Source organism: Protobothrops mucrosquamatus, unplaced genomic scaffold (assembly GCF_001527695.2).
Source record: "Protobothrops mucrosquamatus isolate PMUCROS unplaced genomic scaffold, P.Mucros_1.0 scaffold_122, whole genome shotgun sequence".
NCBI classification, from domain to species: domain Eukaryota; kingdom Metazoa; phylum Chordata; class Lepidosauria; order Squamata; family Viperidae; genus Protobothrops; species Protobothrops mucrosquamatus.
The window spans coordinates 738,961-762,661 of record NW_015386198.1 but is presented as its reverse complement, the minus strand read 5'-3'; the positions used below and the strand labels follow the sequence as shown (position 1 = coordinate 762,661).

Genomic DNA, 23,701 nt, shown 5'->3' with positions numbered 1-23,701 from the left:
AATCAAAAAAGAAAGTTTTGCAAAGTATTATGCATCATTTGATTATATTTGCCATATTATGCTTCATTCCTTATTAGAACAATCTTTGTGGCATTTTGCATAAGACATGCATTTGCCTTCTTTTATGTCGAAGTATTAAACTGACTATTACAATATTGTTGTTTAGGCTTCTCTAATACAGAATCCTTCAGATATGGTGGAATTCAGCTGACATTATGTCCTAGCTTGAGTCTAATAGATTTTACTCCCACAGATCTGAAAGATATTAGTTTGGGGAAATTCTTTCCTTTTAAATGATTACAGGACTCCCATGTTCTCAGCAGTCATTTCTACTGTTATGAAATTCTTAAACTTGAGATACTAAGACCTAAATATGTAATCACCTCATGCAAGTAATGTCGTCTACATGATTAATCTTACAAAACCGATTTCTCACTTTCACTGTGATTCCATTCATTGGATCAAACATCACTGTTTTGTTTTATCTTTGAAATAGGAGCAAAGACCCCATCAGTTTGAATCAGTGGCATCAACTCAAAGTGTCACGCACAGCAAAAAATGGCATTTTGCAGGTTGATCAGCAAACTCCAATAGAAGGAATGGCAGAGGTAAGAAAAGATCTTATATTCACAAGAACAGAGATTTATTTAATTTTGAAGTTTGGGGTTTTTGGTTTTTTGGTTTTGTTTTTTTTTGGGGGGGGTTAAACTGCTCTGTATGTTTTCTTATTTGATACCAAAAATAAAAGAAGCCCTTCAATAAATTTTAATGAGATACTCTGCTGTGGCTAAATAGGGGCAGTATTTTTTTTAAATAGCTTTTTTAAATTTTTAAATAGTAATTTTATTACAGTTTCTAATTACAGCAATAAAAAACTAATACAACTGAAAAAATAGAAGAACAAAAAGAATGAGTAGAAGGCACAGAAAAGAAAAATAGAGAAATAGAAAACAAAATAAAGAAAAAATAAAGAAAAAAATAAATATACAAAGAAATGACTTTCCATTTAATCCCAATGTGCATAAACAATTTCAGTAACTTATCACCTTTTAAAATAGAACAAATGATCTGTTTTTCCCATATCCCATTCTTATCTGTAAATAAATCCATCAACATTGTCATTTTAGTCCTGATATCAGTGAAAGTTCACTAAGGGATATCAGAGATACAACGTGTCTCTTTTGAGCTTGATCAAATAAATCAATTTTATATTCCTTCCTTTTACTTAGAAGCCAACAATCTTAATCTTTAGTCCATTCAAACAATGTTGTAGAACTTGATTTCTTTTCATCTTTTCTTTATCCATTTTCACATAATTCATCAAAACTTTAACAAGCCTTTTTTTTTTTTACCCAAGTCATTTCCTTGTTTGTTATTTGTATATTCCTTTTAATTATTAAGACATGAACCAGTTTCTTTTGTATGTTCAGGGTAGCATCTTTTTCCATATCATTCTTGTAGAAATCCGTTTTCAAGCCAATCTTAATCTTGTCAGGTAGAACTCGCTGCTCTATCATAACATCATTTCAACACACTCCATAAAGGCAAAAAATCTGCTGGATCCATTATTCAAAAATTTCTTTCAATATATCCAATGTTAAAATATTTTACTTTATTTTGTAATTGTAAATCAAGTTGAAATGTTCTTCTCCTTTAATCGTAATCTTTATTTCCTTCTAGCTCCCTCTAATTTTAAAAATCTAATTGTATATTTAAAAAATAATAAAAACAAAAGCATTTTCCTACAGGAAGGATTCATTATAATTAATTACAAAATCTTGTTTCAGATTTCTCTGGATCCTTTGTCCCTTTTCTAAAATCAAAGTTTTAATCACTTTTGCTGTTTATAAAAAGAGAAAGTTCTTAAATTGTAGTTAAAACTTTTTTTGCTATGAAGTGAATTCATCTGAACCTAAAAAAAACTGTCGATTCAGAGCTCCCTAACAACTAAAAGCAGTTAACAAGCAATTTCCAAAGTGATTAGAAAAGGAAGTATGCAAATTTAATGTTCTTTGAAAGTGCTCATCTTGGATTGAGCAGTTAATTATTTCCTCATCTCCTAGAGTTTTATACTAGCCAGAGAATACTATCTTGTGGTCTCCTTATGAGGGATACCTGTCTGGAGCGCTTCTGGGCAATCTATTAGAAAGTCCTTGTCCAGAGAGGATTTATCAAAGAGAGGTCTACTTGCTGGTTCTTCATTCTATTATTGTCATTGGATCTGATTTTCCCAAAAATTATTATTTTGTATAAAGGAAAGCCAGACATGTGTCTTCAGTGTCTCATTTTCATTTTGCATTTTCAATACTTCAGTAGTCTAGAAGCAACCACTATCCACTGTACAACTAGAGGGATATGCTTTGATTACTTCTCTTACATGTATTTTTATATTTGTTATTTATTGGCAGGGAGCTTTCACTCAGATTAAATGTAATCCTGAGATCTTCATCGGTGGAGTACCAAATTATGATGACGTGAAAAAGAACTCCGGTGTTCTGAAACCATTCTCTGGAAGTATTCAGAAGGTATTTGCTTTTCAAAACAATGTATTCACTATTGCCTAATTACATTTTTAAAGTTAAAATTCGATCCAAGTCTGTTCTATTCCGTTGCCTTATACTGATCTCATAATCAGTAAGCAGAAATCAGGCTGCCCTTTTTAATGGAATTATGTGGAATTCAGAACTGGGCATGTACACATTTTCAGGGTGAAAAGAATGAAGACATCTGGCCATGATTTGTGCATCTTCCAGTTTTAATTCCTTTTTGATACAGCCAAAGTGTCTGATAAATCCAAAATGTACTGACAAACATACAGCTGAGAAGATAGGAAGGAGGGCCATGGCTTTTTTAAAAAAATTGTCCCCCGACCTCTGGATCATTTGATTTTATTCTACACAGTTTTACTGAAGCCAGAGGAAGGGAATTTTTTGGTACCTACTCCAAGATTATCACAGATCGTCAGTTTGGGAGAGAGAGAGTCTGCAGGGGCTTTGCTATGTCTTCTTGATGGCAGAAAAACACCACCATAGATGTTTATTTAGTGGTTTATTTATTTGGGAAAACTTTTAGGAACATATGATTGCAACCTAAAAATTCTTAATCCATTATTTCAGAGTACCAAAAGTCAATTTATTGAACAAGTCCAAAAGAGGCAAACTATGTAGGTAGCTGCTATATTCCCTTTTAAATGCACCCTTCCCTTGAAATGGGGAATTAAATTAATTTTGGATCAGGACGATTCTGTTTTGAAATTACTTTTTTTGTTGAGAAGGTCCTTTTACATAACTAATTTGGCCTGCAAGAATTCTTGCAAACTTCTGTCCTGCTCAAACTCTTCTTCAGCTCAGAGATCAAATATCTAAATATCTAAGACTGATTCAGTGTTTTTTGTTTTTTTTAAAAACAACAACCACCTGGAATTAAGTAATTTCTTAGCCCAAAAAGAGCTCATTCATGGTACATTCTTGTCTTCAAACTCTTGCGGATAAACAGTGGAATCCTTTGGAAGATTGTTCTCAGGCAACATATTGATGAAAGTAAACAGATGTTAGACTGACCTCTCTGAATACTCTTTTCCTCTTCTTGTTTTAGTTGAAAAAAAAGCTTAACTAAAAAGATTTAATTTGATGGTTAATAAATAAAGTAATAAAACAGAAACTTAAAACTTTAAAGCTTATTTCTTATCTCTTAAACAAAGATAGTTTTGAATGACCGGACAATAGACATGAAGCAAGATTTTACAGCTGCAATCAACTTAGGGAACACGGTCCATCCCTGTGTGAGTGCCCCCTGTGATAACAGGGGCTCCTGCGTGCCCAAGAAAGATGGGTATGAATGTGATTGCCCTTTGGGTTTTGAAGGGCAAAACTGCCAGAAAGGTAATATAGTCCTGTAATCATAGCAATTCCATGTATATGTACGCATTCTCAGTCATACTATTTGTTTTTGTTGTTGTTTAATCATATACAGTATGCTTTTTGTTGTGAAAAACAGAGAACCACAGTAGAGGCATAGAAGGATTAATAACCACTGATAGACATAAGGTTCACAACTAAATTTCTGTGAAAGCTGCCACATTATGTGATAAGTTTATTCATTTTTTAATTTACTTACTTATTTTTTCAAATTTTATCACAAAACCAGTGATTCTGGGCAGCGTATAACAAACTTGAAAACAATAATTCAGAAATAATAATGATTATTGATAAATATTGTATTAATGATAAAACACAACTGAAAAAGAAGTAATAGGTGATGTTAATAATAATGGAGCCACTTCACTAGTTGATATTTTCCTGGAGTCTCCAGGCCTCATGGCTCAACCAGGCCTTGAAGGACCTTTGTAAAGTCAAGGGTAAGTTCCCAGGCTGCCTTAGGGAACGAGGATATTCCCAATGCAGGTGCCACAGCCAAGTTACTACTTAGGGGCCATCAAATGTAGCTGTCTAAATGATGGAAGCCGCAGCATTCCCTCTTTGATGGATCAAATGGGAGAGGCTAATACAATTGGGGAGAGGTGGTTCCTCAAATAAGCCAGTTCTATTCCATTTAGGGATTTAGAGGATCAAAATTGCTTCTATGTCTAACTTAAATCACCTTCTAGATTGTTTTATAGTTCGACCAAGAGCATTTGTGCATTAAAAAGGGGAAATATGTTCTTGACTAAGCTAGCAGGTTCACTTGAGAAACTTTATATTTGCAAATAAATCTCATTGTTTCGATTTGTACCAAGCTGAATACCTGCTCTGTCATCTTCTGCAGTGACAGACAGAACCGTAAAAATCCAGAACCCCAAAGATCCATGTTTTTGTTGCTGCTGACTTTCTTTTGCACATCCCCAAATTTATCATTTCATAGGGTTGAAATGCTGCCCAGAATGTTGTTTATTTTCTGAATTTTGCACGCACACAGGCATGCACGGTTGTGCACACACACACACACCCAATAGTAACTGTGGCGTGCCATCCCCCATTTGTTTAACTTATGCTAATCTGTCTCCAATTTCAGATAAGCTAAATTTATTTCATTACAAATTCCCATGGTTATATTGTTAGTTTCCTAAACTAATACCACCACTGAAATTCTGACGAATTTCACTGTTCAGGTTACTTTGAAGCTTCCTGAGCTAGAATTAAAAAGTTCTGTGCTGCCAAGTATAGGAGAAGGAAAAACTTCCTCTTGTCTTATTCAGCAGGATTCAGCTCATGCTCTTAAACAAGGGGATTTATAGCCTTGTAACTTTATCCTCCTTTGTGTTAACTGCCTTTGCCACAAATGCAGCTTCTAATCCTTTGCTACTCTTTGGATCTCTTGTAATTTGTCAGCTAGAACAAATCCTTTCTTAGTCACACCTCAGAGACCACCAAAGAATTATTTACAAAAGTAAAGGAAAAAGGGAGTCTGTCCCTTGGACTCTGATGAACGGAGAGATTTCTTTTTAAACTGAAGGGCTTGTTAAGGGAGTCGAGCTTTTCCAACAACTAAAATGCAGTGCAGGTGTGCTCCAGTAGGTGGCAGTATTTTTCTTTGTGCTGTAAATTATTTGTTCAGATCTGCAGAAGACTTTTACTGTAAGTGGCTGTTCTCTTTCCCATTCTTTTCAATGGATGAAGGCCCTCAACTATATAGTAGATGTCTAGACAAATGTTCTCAAGAGTGTTATGTGCAAGACATATTCTTGTAATGCAGGGATAGGCAAATGTTCATGGACACCAACATTCTTGCAGTTAGTGTGCAAGCGGTTCTCAACCTCAGCAACTTTAAAATGTATAGATTTCAACTCCCAGAATTTTCCCAGCCAGCCATGGAAGTTGAAGCCCACACATCTCTCAAGTTGCTGTGGCTGAGAAACACTGCTCTAGATGCTTGCTAGTTTCTCAAACTTTAATGTTTCCCTGGTTTTTAAATGTGTTTCTAATTTTGTTAAAAATAAAGAAAAGGTAGCAAAGATGCAGAACAGAGTCCCAGCCTGCAAGATCATGTTTATATGTAATCATAACTCTGAGCCTACCTAGACTTTTCTATACTCCAGAATCATGTAGAATCAGATATTTTTTTTATTTACTTGCCAATCAATAGATAAATAAAATGAATGGCTGATTGTAGCACGGTGCTCTGTTTGGAGGCAAATCCTCCTACCCAGAAAAAAGAGATAGAGAGAGAATAAATATGCCGGGTGGATGTAATTCCAAGGAGGAAGAAGGAGTTGCAGGAAGAAATCCTAGTTTGCCTTCTGAGTAAATGCTTCACCATACTTATTTTGCTTAGAGAAAATGATGTGTCTTGGCTAATGGGAGTGCAAAAACCCATTAGCCGTGTGAAACCAAAGTGAGATTTAAGATGACTTAATCAGAGTGGAAGATTTTAATCCAACAAATAATTTTGAAGAATATTAGCTATAGACCATTGACCTGATTTAGGGGGAAAAAAATATTCAGGCTGGTCTTCTGGTATGGCACCTTTTACAAGAATGCAGGGCCATCATCCAGATCTGATCACACCAATTGCAGCAGCAGCAGCCATCAAATCAGGGTTTTGCTTTCTTATCAATGACATCTGTGCATGAGTACAAAGCCACAACTTGCAGTAACATTCAGGAGAAGGCTAGTATTTATCTGAGCCGGACTGCCTTTTTTTTTTTCCCTTGCAAAATTCTGGGTTAGAATGTTACAGTCCGTAAATTTGTGAACCAACCTTCATTAACTGTTGCATGCATAAAACTGCAATAGAATATAGAAGGTTTTTTTTATTTGCTGCTGAAAAATAAAATCTGAATGTTTTTCTGCTTTATGCTGTTCCACTGAAGAATGTGGAAATTACTGCTTGAACAGTAAGTAACATCTCTGAAATGTGTTGAAGAACTGTGCATAGATGTTCGCTTTTAGCTATAATGGCTCCAAAATGATGAAAGATTGACTTTGACGCCACAGTGCTTTGCCGTGTTGTATCTTTTGTATTGTTGTAATGTTGTTTGCATCACAAGGCACATTTCATCATCTAGCCTCCCTTGTCTCCTGGACATGCCTATGATTAGATGTATGATTATGTGTCTATGTGCCTCTTTTGCAAACTTTGCCATATGATTCAAACTGATTTTTACAGCATCTCTAAATAGTATAATTCATAATCATATCCTGAATTATAGGTGTAATGCCCACTACATTATTATCAATTGGCTCATATCCGGCTACTTGTTTTCTTATTTATGATTGGTAAAAATATCCTGCATATTAACATAACCATATGTAAGCAAATAACTTAATAAAACAGGGTAAGGGATAGTTCCATTTGTGAGTGGGCTTGCACAGCAGATTTAAAACACTAAAAAAATATTTAAAACCCCAAATTTTATAAATCAGGAAATGATTCGATCCGGATTTTGCACTTAAACCTTCATTTGCTGTAGTCAGTATGTTCAAAGATTTAAAGAACTGTTGTCCAGAATATTTGGAGAGGTCCAGAACATTTAGAGCCAAATGCACAAGATTAAATGGCCAAACCTGGCGTGCTTATGTGAACTGTTAGTGATGGTAAACGCAGTGTAGAATCTTATGGAAATAAGGGATCGAGCTCGCATTGAGAACTTGAGGAATTGCAATGAAAGATTTTGAAATCAGATGATTTCTACTTTTCAAGCTTCATTTAGATCCTCCCAACTCTCATCTTATGTTTATTCTTGCAAAAGTATTCAGAATCCAAATCATGGATTCTGTGGAAGTAAAGAGGAAGAGAATGCTCCCAGGGGTATGGATATGAAAAAGTTAATTTAATTAATCTTGATAGCGAGCAGAGTCCAGCAAATCCTGGGCAATTCCCAGCTCCAGATCAGAAAATTTCCATCTCTTTCAGGTTATTTTAAGAGGGGAGGGGCTTGTTTCATTTTTGCCATTCCTGTGTACTTTCCATCCTTTAGCTTGTTCTACCAGCTAAAGATAATAATAATAATAATAATAATAATAATAATAATAATAATAATAATAATAATAATAATAATAATAATAGTAGTAGTAGTAGTAGTAGTAGTAGTAGTAGTAAAGTTTGAAGGGACCTTGAAGGTCATCTAGTCCAACCCCCTGCTCAGGCAGGAAACCCTATACCATTTCGGACAAATGGCTGTCCAGTCTCTTCTTAAAAACTTCCAGTGTTGGAGCATTCACCGCTTCTGGAGGCAGGTTGTTCCACTGGTTAATTGTTCTCCCACCACAATTGATCACCCACCACAATTCTGAAATTAAAATTGGAGGATCAACTGCACGTGATTGAGATGATCCAGTAATAGCTAAAATGTTCTACACAGTGTTTGAAAAAGTGCTCTAAGAATGGTTGCTCCTTGGTAAAACTGCAGCTGTGCTCAGAAGTTTGAAGGGCAGGTGTTGAAGAACTTCACTGTGAAGGGCAAGTGGGAGCTTTCACTGCTACTGGGATGTACAGATTTGGGGGAAGGCTGGGGAAAGAAAAAACAGGGTTGGCTTTGCCCTGGCCTGGGAAGAAATGAAGCCATTCTACATAGGCCTTTGTCTGAAATAGACAAACGGGAGAACTGAGCACTTTTAAGTGGATGAAATGTTGTTTTCTATAGAACATTACAGAAGAATTATTTAAAATAAAATAGAGGATGAGATCTGGCACTACAGGAGCAACATACATGGCATCAAAATTACTCATGCCACCTTTTCCAAAAGTCATTTGTTTCCAGTTTTCTTAGACACAGTAGTCCATCACGTAATGTTGTATTTGGGGTAACAACACAATAATCTATATAAATAAAAATGTAAATGTTCGTTTGTTCAAAATCTTAAATCTCTGAAAGTTCTTCACCGATTGCTTTGAAATTTTGACACAACGTTGCCTTCGAATATGCACATGTTTTTATATACCTATATTATATAGATGCCACACCTGTGACAGGTAAAAACATGCTTTTTTGAAAAACAGCGCCATCTGTTGGACATAAAAGCAACACACGCGGACTGAGCCACAGCAACGCGTGGCCGGGTACAGCTAGTCAATAATAAATCTGAAGCATATGCGGTATATGAAGCATATGAGGATCCTCCTTCCTCCTTCCCTATTATATCCTTCCTTCATCTGAAATTCAGACAATTCCGTGTTTATTTACATAGGTGGTAATGTCTTACTTTCCATGTAATGGTGCGATGGGATCTTCCTAATTCATATTTATCACTTACTGTTATTGCAATGAAAGACCATAAGATCCTTCTCTAGGTTTGACCTGTAGGGTTAAGAAGTTTATCATGTCACTGTGAAGGTGGGACTTTGAATCACAGTTAATCAAAAATTATTGACTAAGAATCTTCTGAAAAATATATGTTTTTAATGTTCCCTTATGTTTGTTGATACTAATCACTGAATGTATAAAACTTGAATTTTGATATTAAGTTTCCCTTAACATTTTAGTTGTGATGGAAGCCATTGAAATTCCACAGTTCATAGGGCGCAGTTATCTTACATACGACAATCCAAACATTCTTAAAAGGTAAATTCATACAATCGGAGCCTGAGTTTTGCTTGTAGTTCTGTCATTCAGAAATGCTCTTGGATATGTGAGTGGTTATGGCTTTACGCAGGTACATGGCAAATATTAAAAGCACGTGAACTGTCTTTTCAGACTTAGATTAAAATCTGTTTTGCTGTATTTTAAAACAGCCAGCAGATATCATATAGTGTTATGTATTGCTTTCTGTGTATTTTTACCCAGCTGCCATTGGCCATGCTGGCAACAAGAAGTGGGTGTGTATAGGACCAGGGTTTTATCTTGCTATGTAGGAAAATATGGTAGAAAGGGAGACATAGAAAGCTTCAGTGACAGCCAAAATCTGACTTAGATTTCTTTAAACTGATGCCCTCTAGTTGTGCTCATATCAAAAGAACTACTTTTGATATGGATATGAACCACATCACAGAAGGTTTACTCAAATGTACAAAGTAAACAAAACCCAGTGCTTTTTTTTTGAAACCAGCTATATTTTTTTTAAAAAAAATGTTATTTGACACTTTACAACTCAACTAATGATTTGTTATTCCCCAAAGCCACTTTGAGAGTATACTTATCAGATCTTTAGGAGAAACATCCGAATGTTATATTATCAGAGGGGGGAGAGAGGAAGTTATTGCAATCAAGATTATGTTATTTCCCCCCATGCCACTGACATCCTATTTCATACACCACACAGAGTGTCAGGATCAAGAACAAATGTGTTTATGAGATTTAAGACTGCACTGATGGATGGTCTATTGTTATGGAGAGGTGACAGCCCAATGCGATCCAACAGTGACTTCATCTCCCTTGGTCTTCAGGATGGTTCCCTGGTCTTCAGGTAGGCTATCTTTTCACTTGGAACAGGCATGGCTGTGATATTTACATAAATTCCTGCCCTGAGTTGTGAATGAATGTATTTTTTCTGTGTAACTGAGTTGCCCATTTCTTGAAACGAATTGCAATTTCTTCATGTTATTTTTTGTTTAAAAAAGTGTTAGTCTCACAGAATCATACAGGATCCAGCATTCAATGAAAATATTTGGGGATGGTGGCTCATTCCTCAGTCTAATGAAAGATGAAGTATAAGTTATAATAAGTCCTAGATATCTGTTCCCAGTATATTGGAAGGTATAATCATTTAGAGAGAGAAAATAATATGGGCATGGATGCATGTAGGGTTCTGGGTAATAGACATAAATGTAAAAATAAAATCCTGTTCATGCAAATCTCATATAGCAGAAAATATGAAAAGGAGAAAAAAGGTCCAGGATTTATAAGTTGTTAAGGAAGTAGATGAAGATGAGATACCCCTGATTAATTGTATATGTTATTTAATTCATTTGACATCTCAGTCATGTACCAAAATATTATCATAAATTAATATGAAAACCTAATTGTAGAGCAGTATTTGTCAACATTGATCTCTTTAAGTTGTGTAGATTTTAACTCCCAGAATTGCCCAGCCAGCTGACTAGGGAATTCTGGGAGTTGAAGTTCACACAGCTTAAAACAGACAAGGTTGAGTAAAACTATTGTAGAGAGAATCATATTGCAAGGTACCCCTTGTTAGTAATAGTATCGTTATTATTTTGAAAATAATAATGCTGCACAACAGATATTTAGAAGTCAAGACCATAGTATTACAGTAACAGGTCTCCTCCATCTTGATTTTGGGAGTTCTGTTGTGTAGTTAATATTGCTGCCAAAGGAACTATAATTAAGTAAAAGTGTTTCAGTCATAAAAAGGAAGGAGGCATCAGTGGGTTACAAGATCTTTTCCTGCCAATCTTTTTCTACACAGTCCTACAAATATGTGTTAGGAAATGCCATAGGTTTTACGTAATAGTACAGCCTTAATCTCAAAAGAATACTTATCCTGGATCTATGTCAGTTATAACTCATATTTTGTCATTTTTCTTTTCTTTCCTTTGCTTTTGTTTTTGTAATTGTTATATTTTACTGCTCTTAATGCTTTTAATATCCTTGTAATCTCCCTAGAGACTCACAGTTATCAGAACAGAATAAAGAAAAATAAGTGTTGTCCAATGGTTGTTGTTTAATGAAAAGGAATGAACATGACTGTATGTTCTCTAGAATCTGTTGACTCTTTTCCTTTGTTTTCAGTTACAATCTGGGCAGTGGCATTGCTTATATAATAGTGAATGGCTCTTTCAATGATGGCAGGTGGCATAAAGTTAAAGCAGTTCGGTAAGTTGTAATTCTTGATCCTTGAATAGTTCTATTCTTCAATAAACATCAATGTGTAAATCCACTTTCAATATTCTTTTTTTAAAAAATAAAAAATAAAAATGCAAACCGTATTTCCAGCATGGTGTCCACCATATTTTACATGGTGGTCTGAAGACTAGACATCTAAATTTTTCATACAGATGTCATGATACTATATCATGATGAGACGTCTTTGCTTTGCGTCCTCATAACATTGGGAATCTGATTTCTCCAGTGTGTGATTGCCAGCATATGGGACCACACAACAAAAACATAGGTACCGCTTTGTAAGCATATAGTCTTCTCCCTTACTCAAAGGGCTTTCTTCCCCTTCTCAAGCTCTGCTGTCGTCCTACAGTTGGCCCAATCAGCAGAAAGCATCTGAAACATGTACAACCACTTATACATGTTCAAATAAGATACATTATTTGATTGTGGGAACATATCTTTTTATCAATTTAAGGGATGGACAATCTGGGAAGATCACAGTTGATGATTATGGTGCCAGAACTGGAAAATCACCAGGAATGATGAGACAGTTGAATATCAATGGGGATTTATATGTTGGTAAGTCCTGCTCAATTCTTTTTTGATTTTATTTAATAATTATGGAGAAGTTTATTTAAAATTGTATATTTTATATTTTTAATATTTTAATTATATATTTAATATGACTTATAATTTTTAAATATTTTATAACCCTAACCCTCACTGATAACCAAGAAAATAGCTTTGGTGTTGTAGTGAAACAGTGTAATCTGAAGGCTGATTTTTTTCTTTCTTGGTTTAATATCTGTCCTGTAAAAGAAATCCCTGAAAGGCATAGACAGGATTACCTTACTGTTGAGTTATGTACCTTCCTTATTATCAGGTACCCAGTACTTTTTAAAACACTTGAATAAGTGCCCTGTGACATTCCATATTACTAGAATGGAAAAGCCAGTTTGGCCCCATTTAAAGCTAGAGGATGTGTGTGTGCGGGGAAAATCAGCTTATTTTTTTAAATTATTATTTTCCAGAGTGCCCTAGGTACCATTTTCTGATTATACTCCCAGCCCCACAACAACAACAACAAGAAGTCTAAAAATTAGTCCATTCTCTTTGGAGTACAACAGTGGTGTTCTAGCTACAGGTCATCCTTGCGTTTGTTTCCATGTTGTGTTGGCTTGATGGTTGAGACAAGAATGGAAACCTCATGCAGTGTTCAGTACAGCTGTGAATATGGGATGGAACCCAAGAATAACTCCCCACAATCCCCCTTTCTGTTTCCCATATTTTCCCTAGAGCATTGAAGATTTTCTGGAAAAGGATTTGGATAGACGATGGAGCTGAAAGAGAGTCAGTTAGGTGCAGTAGTGAAAGGCACTGGACTAAAGCAGAAGAGAGAGGGAGTTTTAGTCCTGCCTTAGGCACAGAACTAACTGATGTTTGTGGGCCAGTTAGTTTCTCCCAGCCCTAGGAAGAAGCCAGCAAGGACAAACCATTTCCAAAATCGTTTCCAAGTTTCACTCTGAGTTGTATTTTTGCCACATTGTCTTTTTCCTTCCCTGTGTGTGTTTGAAACAATGCTTGATAAAACCAAATACAGAGAAAACACTTGCCTTGAAACTGACTGCCCTTGAGGACAAGATGTTCCCTGTAACATTTTATGATGATTTTTTACAACATTTACAACAGAGTGCTCCTATATTGACTGTCTTCTGCTAGGGGAAAGATTTATGATCTGCTCTTTAAGGTTTTTTTTTCAGCCCACTGAAAAATTGAAGCTTGTTTATCCAGAAGCAACTTCTGATCCTTTTCAGAGCTTCCCATCTATCTGGGAGACACTGAAGGGATGAAAAGGTGGGCAGAGACCATTCATGTTCTCATTGATCTCCACCCTCACTTTTAAATGCCTAGAGAAAGTGGGGCAAATTGGCAGGATGTCTAGGTCAGAAAAGAATCACTTTCAAAGTGTCTCTGTAATAGAATGAATTGTGCTTCACTTGGCTTTTGGTCTTATCATATTAAATGGAACTTGCTGCAATTTAATGAATCTGCTTTGGGCACCTCTCTGAAGAGGTTTTCAGGGCCAGAAAAAGCCATACAGAGCTTTATCAAATTTGTCTTTTTCTCTTGCAGGAGGAATGAAAGAAATAGCGCTGCATACAAACCGACAGTATATGAGAGGTCTCGTAGGTTGCATTTCGCACTTCACACTTTCTACAGATTTTCATATTTCACTAGTTGAAGATGCAGCTGATGGGAAGAACATTAACACTTGTGGGAGAAAGTAACAGACAGAAATCCATCATCACACAGACAATAATATTGTGTAGCAGCAAAATGACTGATCTTGCACAGTGAAGACTTCTCCCACGAAACACCTGGAAGAGTGAATCGGAAGTGAAGTGAAAGCAAAACAAAAGGGATCATTTGCCATTTCTCTTTTCCTTTGGATGTTGTGCTCTTTCAGTCATACCAAATGCTTTATAGGGACCATCACAATTTTTGCTACTTCAACTACAGGACAATCTCACCAAATCCTAGCACCGCTGCAAATGTCTGGTGCTTTTCTTCACATGCCTGGTGTATAAAACCTACAGTTCTGGCAGATCTATCTATCTATCAGGCATGTCTGGTTCATAGGTGAGTGGCATTTACCAGGGCCAATTTACCCCCTGACTAAGAAATGGCTCAGATGTGCAGGAATTTGCACTATTTTGTTTATTTGATGGTTTTCTATTTTGCCTTTCTTCAAGAGCTCAAGTAGGCACAGCCCAGGCCTCCTCCTTCCAATTTTCCCTACTCTATCAGATAGGTTGGGTTTAATAAGAGTGACAAGCCTAAGGTACCAGTAGGTCTCTGGCCGTGGAGGAGTGTGAATCACCCTGGCCTTAACCCAATATACCATACTGGCCCTAGTTATGGAGCCCAGGGCTTCTGAGGGTGGGAGCAACTCCTGCTGTATCTTAATATGCTTTAGCACAGAGCAAATTTTAAGGTCTCCATTTATGTTTCCCACAGCTGGGCATTTTTTGCTCCTCAGTTCTTCTCCTTTAGAAATAGCATGTGGGTTGACTTATCCATTTTAGTGGGTAGAGCAATGGTAATTAAAGCTTAATACTATCAACAACCATAGTTGTAAGGTAGCATGGACCAAAAGAGCTGGTCCCCAAATATATGCCTACTTCTTTGAGTGTGGTGCTAAAGCCAGAACCACTAGCTTAACTGTCAGCTACAAAGGGGTGGCAGTGAAATCCACCAGCAGAGCACATGGAATTTATGTCCAACAGCCAGACCACTGGGATTATGCATGAATGGAAAAATGTTCTTTGGGTCTATGTGTTCTATTGACCACAAGGAACCATGAGAAATTGCTTTCTCCCTTATTATGCAGTCCAGGCCCACAAGCTAGATGGGATTGTGCTCCATAGTGGGTGCTATTTGCCACACAACTTTCAGAAAATTTAGATGAGTTGCTTCTAATAACAGTTTTGAAAGTATTAAAATTTGTTTGGATTTAAAATCCATTTTCAGAAAAGGTTTTCTGAATTGTTTGATTTATTTTTGGAGAAAAAAATTTATCCTTGGCATTTTTTTTCTTTTTCTTTCTTTTTTTTCAGTCAAAGATACTCCACTTCTTTAACAAAATCAAACACATAGACTAGCCTTTCTACCCTTTGCTAGCCTTTGGTCACCATGATGTAAAAAGATATTGAGACTCTAGAAAGAGTGCAGAGAAGAGAAACAAAGATGATTAGGGGACAGTAGGCTAAAACATATGAAGAACAGCTGCAGGAATTGGGTATGTCTAGCTTAATGAAAAGAAGGACTAGGGGTGATATGATAGTAGTGTCCAATATCTAAGGGGCTGCCATGAAGAAGAGAAGGTCAACCTATTCTCCAGCATACCTGAAGGCAGGACAAGAAACAATGGATGAAAACTAATCAAGGAGAGAAGCAACCTAGAACTAAGGAGAAATTTCCTGACCGAACAATTAATCAATGGAACAACTTGCCTCCAGAAGTTGTGGGTGCTCTAACACTGGAGGTTTTTAAGAAGAGATTGCACAACCATTTGTCTGAAATAGTATAGAGTTTCCTGCCTGAGCAGGTAGTTTGACTAGAAGACCTCCAAGGTTCCTTCCAACACTTTTATTATTATTATTATTATTATCTCTCTCTATGACACTCATATCATTGGCCCACCAAAAGACAATGTTTTGCTTTTTTTTAATGCTTTTATTTGCAAATGAGGTTCTGCTACTTTGCATGGATAAAATTAACATTATAACAAAAAAACTGAACTTTCACAAGGTACGCACATACATGTCAGCCCAAACCTTCATAGAATCTTTGCAATTTTAAATGCACTCTTAAGTTCTAAATAGGACAGAAGAGTATAAACGTAGGGCACATGCACACAACAGCTTATTAGAACAGCTACAACAATATTATGCCAGCAGTTTATATTTACACAGCCTCAGCTACTTGTGTGTGAAGCACAACAGTGCATGCACACACACTGTTGCATTATCAGTCTGCAAAATAAACTTGCCATGGCCAACTGACCATGGGAGAACTTGCTGTGGGACAAGAGTTATACTAATATCGAAGAAATAGTGGAATAGAACCATTAAAGAAAGGACGCCAAAGGAGGGACAAAGGGAAATGTGAATTTAAAAAATTAAAATATTTTTTAAATTATTTTAAATAATTAAATTGAAGTATTGAATTGTCCTGCAATGAATTGTCCCATGGCGAGTTGGCCATAGTGAGTTGTCCCTCAGCGAATTGTCCCATGGCAAGTTGGCCATGGTGAATTGTCCCATTCAGGTGCAATGTTACCTATCTGCCCACATGAAGTTCTTCACAGTCGTTCTTAAAAAAAAGTTGTAGTATCTTACCAGGTAACCTGTCCCACATAACAACTCTTGGAAATGTTCTGTTTGGACATGTAATTGTTTGCTTTTCGCTTCTCAACTCTCATTTCAACAATCCTGCACTCCTCCTAAATTTATAACAGCAGGAAGTTGACTGTTGCTGCTTCTGTACTGGCAAGTTTGAGGAAAGTTTGAAAACTTGTGTGCTACGAGGAGCAACCCTTTCAGAAGGCTCAAGATACTCAGATGGAAGCTGCTTGAAAAATCGAAAAATCTGTTTGTTTCACACTGTGAACAACATTAGACCTACTTTGAAACAAAATAATTAGAGCGGGTCAGTTGATTTCAAAGTTGATCATTTTTTAAAAATTCTGATATAAGATCCCTTATCCAGTTTCTCTGTAGGTTGGGCAAATTGTAAGGAATGTTTCTGTTTTGTTCAGATTCAGAACGTTCTAAACACCTTTCTTGTGGTTGAAGGTCAAAATATTTGCTATGCCCTAAGATCGTAGTTATGAGGATAGTATAGTATTTTCCTTTTAATTTTTTAATTACATTTCATTATACAGTAAAAATACAGAAGAAACGAGTAGAAAACTAATGGAAAGAAAAGTGTAGAGAGAGAGAAAAAACTGGTGAATTCTGACCTTTTTCTGTTCAATACAAAAAAAAATGCAACCTCAACCTTTTGCTTTACATTTTGCAACATTTCAATCCATTTCTATAATAATACAAATGCTAAAATCAAAGTTTCATTGTCTTTCAGTTTCAAGCAAAAAAAAATCCAGAAGCGGTTTCAAAGTAGAAACAAAACTAGATAAATTCTTTTCCTGAATTAAAAGGACTGAAGCATTTTCATGCGGTGAGTTTCTATAGGTGGGATTACTGATCCCTCAGTAAGTCTCTCTCCTTTCTTCTAGATGAAATTATACTATAAGGAAGGGACCACATTAAACTTGTGAATTGCTTATTTTGTTTGCATTAAAGAAAGCTAAGAAAGATTTTCCTTAGCTCTTTAACTGAACATTCAGAACATCAGCTTGCTAGAGAAGACAAGGAAAACCAACAGAGGTAGGGAGAGCGCATCAAATATAATCAAGATGTGTGAATGAAACTTTGCCTTTTACAAGTGGGACATGTTAAAAGGATGTGGGGTTTCAATCGAATGTTGTCACCACCATATGATTCTTTGGACACCCTACAGAGGAGGAAAGTATATTCTGCAAATGTGAGCTTCTTCCAGTCAGATGTTTTGACGTACGTTGATAACATATCATGATAACTTCATGAGTCAGAGATGATCTCACCCTGTTGCTTTAGGCATAAATTATGCTTTCACAATTTCATTCCCCCGCCCCATTAGAATGGGTGCATTTGCTGAGCCAAAATCATATCTTGAGATCCAAATCTCTTGAAAGTTTCATATTTGCTCCTGTAGGCTTTTAAGGGAAGCTTTGATGCTTATTGACTTTTCTCATTCACTTCCTGAATACATTCGTTTTAAGCAGGCATGCAGATGCTTCATATGCTGTTCCTATATCGTCTCCAAGTAGTAAGCAGAGTAGTTGGGTTCTTGTTAAAGTCCATTTTGATGGACTTGGCAAAGGCCCTCCCTAGAAGGGAATTCTTTCAGGAACCCAAAATCCATCTTCACCCCAACATCTTCTAACAGACAGATTGAAAGTTGGAATAATTACATTTAAAATAATTGAGATGTTCAGGTAATGTCTTTTAAGAGGCTGCTTTCGTCTACCAAAATGCCCATCCTATAGTACAATTTAAAGAACTTTGAGAAGCTCCATGTTACTTTGAAATTCCTCCACAAAAGTTTGGATAAAAGTTTCATTTTCGGTTAAACACCGGGCCTTTGCTTTTAGTAGCTTTTTGTCCTTCAGGTGAAAGAAGAGTGTTTTTTTTTAAAACAAGGCTGAGCTCAGTTAACCTTCCTTCGGTTTGCAGTTTCAGTTCTGGAATCTAAATTAAGTATTAATTGCATTTGTGGGTTTGTCTGTTGAGCTTTGGGTTACATCTAATTTAAAATGGCTCAGAGCTAAGGTATTTTCTTGGTGGCCAAATGTATTTCAGAACTAACTGCTGTTTCATATGAGACCAAATTAGGCATTTCCCATAAGGATCAGGTCATGCTTCAACCTGATCTAACCTTTATTACTAAGATTAGCTCCCTTTTTCACTGGAAATGCCATTATCCTCGTTTTGTTTTAATCTCCCTCCTCATAAGGAGAACTGGCATAAAGTCAGTTGAATGATTTTAGGGCATGCTGTTTTAACTTTAATAGGTTTGCAGATTTTTGGCAGTCTGAAGGCTTATTCAAATTCAGAGCAGAAAAGGTATTAGAGAGCCTGAAAGAGCATATAATTGAGACCTTTGGAGGCTTAGAGGGAAAAAGAATCATCAGTGAGCGGCACATTCAGCTAGAGAGATTGTGACTTGAGCAGTTTTCCTGTAGGGGAGATTTGCAAAGTTCTCACTTGAGCATCCCTATGCACATATGATGAATATGCATTGGCAGCTTCCTTTAGATGGCTTCTCCAGAAAATGCTACTCTTGACACTGCTTTAGCATATCTTGGGATAGAGGGTGCCGTCTGGGGCCTCAGAAGAAAATTACTGTTTATTTCTATTCTCTTAAGTCATTCAGAAGATATTTAACCAGCCTCTGATTTCCAGAATTGGCGCTGTGATGTTGGAGTTTTATAAGGGAGAACTCTGCATGATTGCTTCCCCTCCTTAAACTCAATTCTCTCTCTTTTTCTTTTCCCCTCTGCTTGCAATCAGTCTGGTATTCTAACAACTGGTGCTCTCTTTTCTAGTTCATAAACTTTTCTTGTTCACGTGGAACACAAAAAGCAGCACATGACAGTTTCTTCCCATCCACATTTTCAGTACATATGTATCTTTATTTGCCCCAAAGTATGGAAAGATAAGAGATCAAATTGCAAAGCTGCCAAGCTACTTTTCCTGTGCAGCATTTAACGGCATCTGAGCAGTGATGACGTAGGAAATGGCACCTCAAACAGCCATATTTGTTAAGGGCTTCCAGTTATGCTGCTCTGACCGTTCATTTATTAATTCATTCATTCATTCAGTCAGTCAGTCAGTCATTTATTCAGCTTATACATCCACCTACCTCAAATTCATGACTGGGCAGCTAATAACAGTTTAAAAAACACAATAAAAAACAACATAGCATTCAGCAGCTGAGGTACAAAAAAAGAACCTATAACAAGAAATCAGAATAACTGTCACACAAGCTTTGCCATTCATCCAAATCCCCAAGCTAAAAGGGTATGAAAGGTATATTTGCTGATCATCTGGAAGAAAACTGCAGGAAAAAAACCAGAAATTTCCAATGACTGACTTAAGAGAGTGCGAGAGAATAAGAAGATTAGTCATACTAAAAATTGCATTTGACATAATTTAATTTAATATTTAATACAGAAAAAAGTTCATATTTTATTATAGTATTGTTCTTACAACTAATTTATTTTAATGAAAATAATATTATATATAATATATATAAAAACTGACTGCTATGTCTAATTTCAGTATCCATGAGTTGCAATATGTAATATTTTAGCAACCTCTCATTTATTGGTTTGAAGTGATGCAAAGGGTCATCTTATACCTTATAAATGTATAGGATGCTGAGGTTTTCCAAAGGTTGCTTTGAATCCAGGAACTGGGACGAGGCCAAGGCTGCAGCTAATGGTAGATAGACCAGTCACATGCTGTGCAGAATATCAGAACTATGGAGGAAATAAAGTCACTGTTTTGGATTCAGATTGTAGTAGCTCTAACAGGAGATGGGCAAATCCACCCTGCTCTTAAAGCATAGGTCCAAGACTATGGAGATAGCTTAAGGGGATTTTCATTTTTTCCACATAGAAAAAAAAGGTATCTACAAATGTAGGCAGTCACATGTACCTGTGAATAAGTGACTGAGCTAGGATATCACTTATTCTGAGGAGAGTGCAGAAACGCAGGCAACAATTCCCATTTATTTATTTCTAGGATCATTCCCTGACTATTCATCTGCCTTAGCTGACATCTTCCTGCCATACAAACAGCTGTTTTGCAAAAACAACTACAGTTAGGAATACTGCTGTTAGGTCAGAGGACTTGTCAAAGAGCACTGAACATTTGCATTTAGAAATTTGGGAACTTTAGGTTTTTTTAAAAAAAAAATGCACATCAAATATGAAATGCCAGTTTGTGTATGCATTCAATGGCTAAGGCATTCCAGGAAGTGTTAGAAGAAAAGAGATATTGAGATGGAAAGCAGGGTACATATGATTATGTTACATCAAGAAAAACTCACTAATGTGAATGGGGTAATATTGAGTTTCTGTCTATTTCTGTATCTCTGTCATCTATCAAATGAATCATAGAAACCAGTTGTGTGGGCATTATATTGCAATTCTACTGACAACCACAAAAAGGTAAAATGACCCGCAAAAAAAGGGGACTATGATGGCCAACATAAAAGGTTGATTACATAACACAGTGTCAAAAGCTGCTAAAGAACTGGGCATTCCATGCTATTCAGAGGGGTCCACACCTTGAAAAAGAAATCAAGATGAAGGCACATAAAAAAAGAAGCAGAACTTCAAATTTCACCATTGCAGCCTCATTTTGATTTTTTTTTTTACCGCTATCCTGTGGACACTCCTGCTAGTATTCCAAGAGAGGATATTTACACAGAAACTTATTTTGGGGGTCCCTTACCTTCCAATGTAAATATTCACAACATAACTTTCCCCCCCAAATGTACTCTTTGCAGAAGAGGACAATCTTCCTACTCTTCAAAAGAAAATACTTTTTTTTTAGAACAAGCATATGAAAAATGAACCATCACATTTTATAGCACTACTTTTATACTTGTATATTTTTATATAGCAACAGTTTGTGGCATCGATGAGCTAGATAATTTTGCAAACTGATGTAAGACACAATTTAGCATGTTTTACCTGTTCCCCAAAAGAGTTGAGAGGGGAGGATGCTATAGGGGAAGCAAAGATTTTGTATTTTCTATAATTTCAGAAAGTGTGAAATGTAACTTGTCTTACAATTTGTTTTGAAGATTTTAGGGTATACATAAAGAGCTGGAAATATACATTTAATGGTATTTTCTTGGCTTGGAAAGTATTTAAACATCTTAAACTGTGTTTTGTGACATGTTGTGTTACCCCCATTCTCTTTGTAAGCCTAAGTACATAAAAAAAAAGGTCTCCTGGATTAGCTACAGGTCCAAGTGTTCTACCATTTCTTCTCCCACAGTGGCTAATGGGATACATTTGGGAAGCTCAGAAATCTGAGCTGAAAGAAAAGAACTCTGTCTTCTCTGCAGTATTTCAGTTATGATTCAAGAAGCAGTAAACAGCCATCAATATTAGCAGCAATTGAGTGCTGGGGTCATCTAGGAATCTGTCCAGATTCCTTTTAAAGCCATCCAGATTGGCTGACACAACCAAAGTTCTAATAATGAATCACCTGTGGTGTGAAAATGTTCTGCGTGGCTGGTCCTCCGGAGTCTCTGTGTTTATTTTTCATGGATGACCTGCTACTAACTGCTTGATATATGTTGAGGATGGGGTGGAATTGGCATCTACATTATACCACACACAGTTTATATACTTCTAGAACATTTTTATTTTATTTTCCTATAAAATTTTTTTTGCCTATTTACTTCTTGTGTAAATAGAAAATGTCTTTTTAAGAAGATACATCCAGAACTACACACAACAGGATGGTCTCAACATGCATTTGTAGAACACTACCGTGTTTCCCCGAAAGTTATGATCTTCAGACCGCTTATGTTGCTCATGGCAGAAGGTCACGTGATGCTTCGGGCCATTTCCGCTGCTCGCGTGCTTCGGACTACTTCTGTTGCTTGCGATAGGAGGACACATGGTGCTTTGGGCCGTTTCCACTGCTCGTGTGCTTCGGGCCACTGCTTGCGCACTTTGGGCTGCTTCTGTTGCTCATGGCAGGAGGCCACTGCAGAAACAGCCCAAAGAGCCACATAGCATCCTGCCGTGAGCAGCAGAAATGGCACAAAGCACCATGCGACGGCCTGCCGGAAGTAGCAGAAATGCCCCAAAGCACCATGCGGCCTCCTGCCATGAGTAGCAGTAATGGTGCAATGCGCCTTATGGCATCCAGCCGCAAGTGGCAGCAAGCGGCCTCAGAAGTCAAGCAGCAGCGTGACAGGTGTCAGGGTGTGGGAGGCCTGTCTGTGGTGGTCCTAAGGTAAGACATTCTGTGAAATTAAGACCTAGTGCCTCTTTTGGAGGCAAAAAAAATATGACTGGGTCTTAATTTCGGAAAAATACAGTATTATTTTCCCATTCTATTTTCAATTTCATTCTAACTGCAAACATATTTTTTTTTGTCCTTTATACTAGCTGCATTCTGGATTGACATTTTCATCTGGCTGTCTACAGTATAGATTTTAAGTCGTCCACTCAGATCCCATTAATGTATAGGTACCAGTCTTGGGAGGCAGTCCAGACAAGAAGCATGCCCATAAATACTAGCTCTACTTTATTGTAAGGTTACATTAACATAATCTTGCAGGTCTGATAGTACATCACTCCCCCTTCCTCTTTACAGTCCAAGAAAATAGGGAGTGTCCCTTCTAGTTGTGGAATTCTGGGAGTCGAAGTCCACAAATCTTAAGATTGCCGAGATTGAGAAACACTGACTGATTTACTCTATGTTTGTTGAGGGCTATTTTTTAAAAATCTAAGCATAAAATCTCTGTTGGGTTACTCTTGTTTATATGGTTGACACGCAAAGGAAAGTCTAAAAGGTTAGAGAGGCAAGGTATTTTCATTAAGCTTTTCATTGTTAGGAAATGTGTTCTTTTAAAAATCAAATTAAGCTTTTGAAAGGGGAGTATCTAGTCAGATGAAAGCCTGCAGAAATACCCCACCAAAGCCCTATAAGGCTACCCCGCAATTTACAGAAATAAGCCACCATAAAAATCTTTTTTATTAACTTAGAAAAATAAAATAATCAAAATTGGAGCATGATGCCTCAAACACCTTCCGGAAGAGCCATTTTTCAGTTGTTTCTGGAAAGA

General features: G+C 36.7%; 1 protein-coding gene across 1 annotated transcript in view; it reads left to right on the top strand.

Moving 5' to 3' along the window:
• Positions 1-14,128, top strand: part of EGFLAM (EGF like, fibronectin type III and laminin G domains) — a gene marked incomplete at its 5' end in the record, with an annotated part of 47,073 nt that extends 32,945 nt beyond the window's left edge. Inside the window, 9 exons of the mRNA XM_015816893.1 lie at positions 497-608; positions 2,409-2,525; positions 3,701-3,881; positions 6,809-6,832; positions 9,421-9,499; positions 10,197-10,340; positions 11,627-11,710; positions 12,195-12,298; positions 13,853-14,128. Coding sequence (XP_015672379.1) covers positions 497-608; positions 2,409-2,525; positions 3,701-3,881; positions 6,809-6,832; positions 9,421-9,499; positions 10,197-10,340; positions 11,627-11,710; positions 12,195-12,298; positions 13,853-14,007 — 1,000 coding nt within the window. The remainder of the gene's footprint in view (positions 1-496; positions 609-2,408; positions 2,526-3,700; positions 3,882-6,808; positions 6,833-9,420; positions 9,500-10,196; positions 10,341-11,626; positions 11,711-12,194; positions 12,299-13,852) is intronic.
• Positions 14,129-23,701: the final 9,573 nt, after the last annotated feature.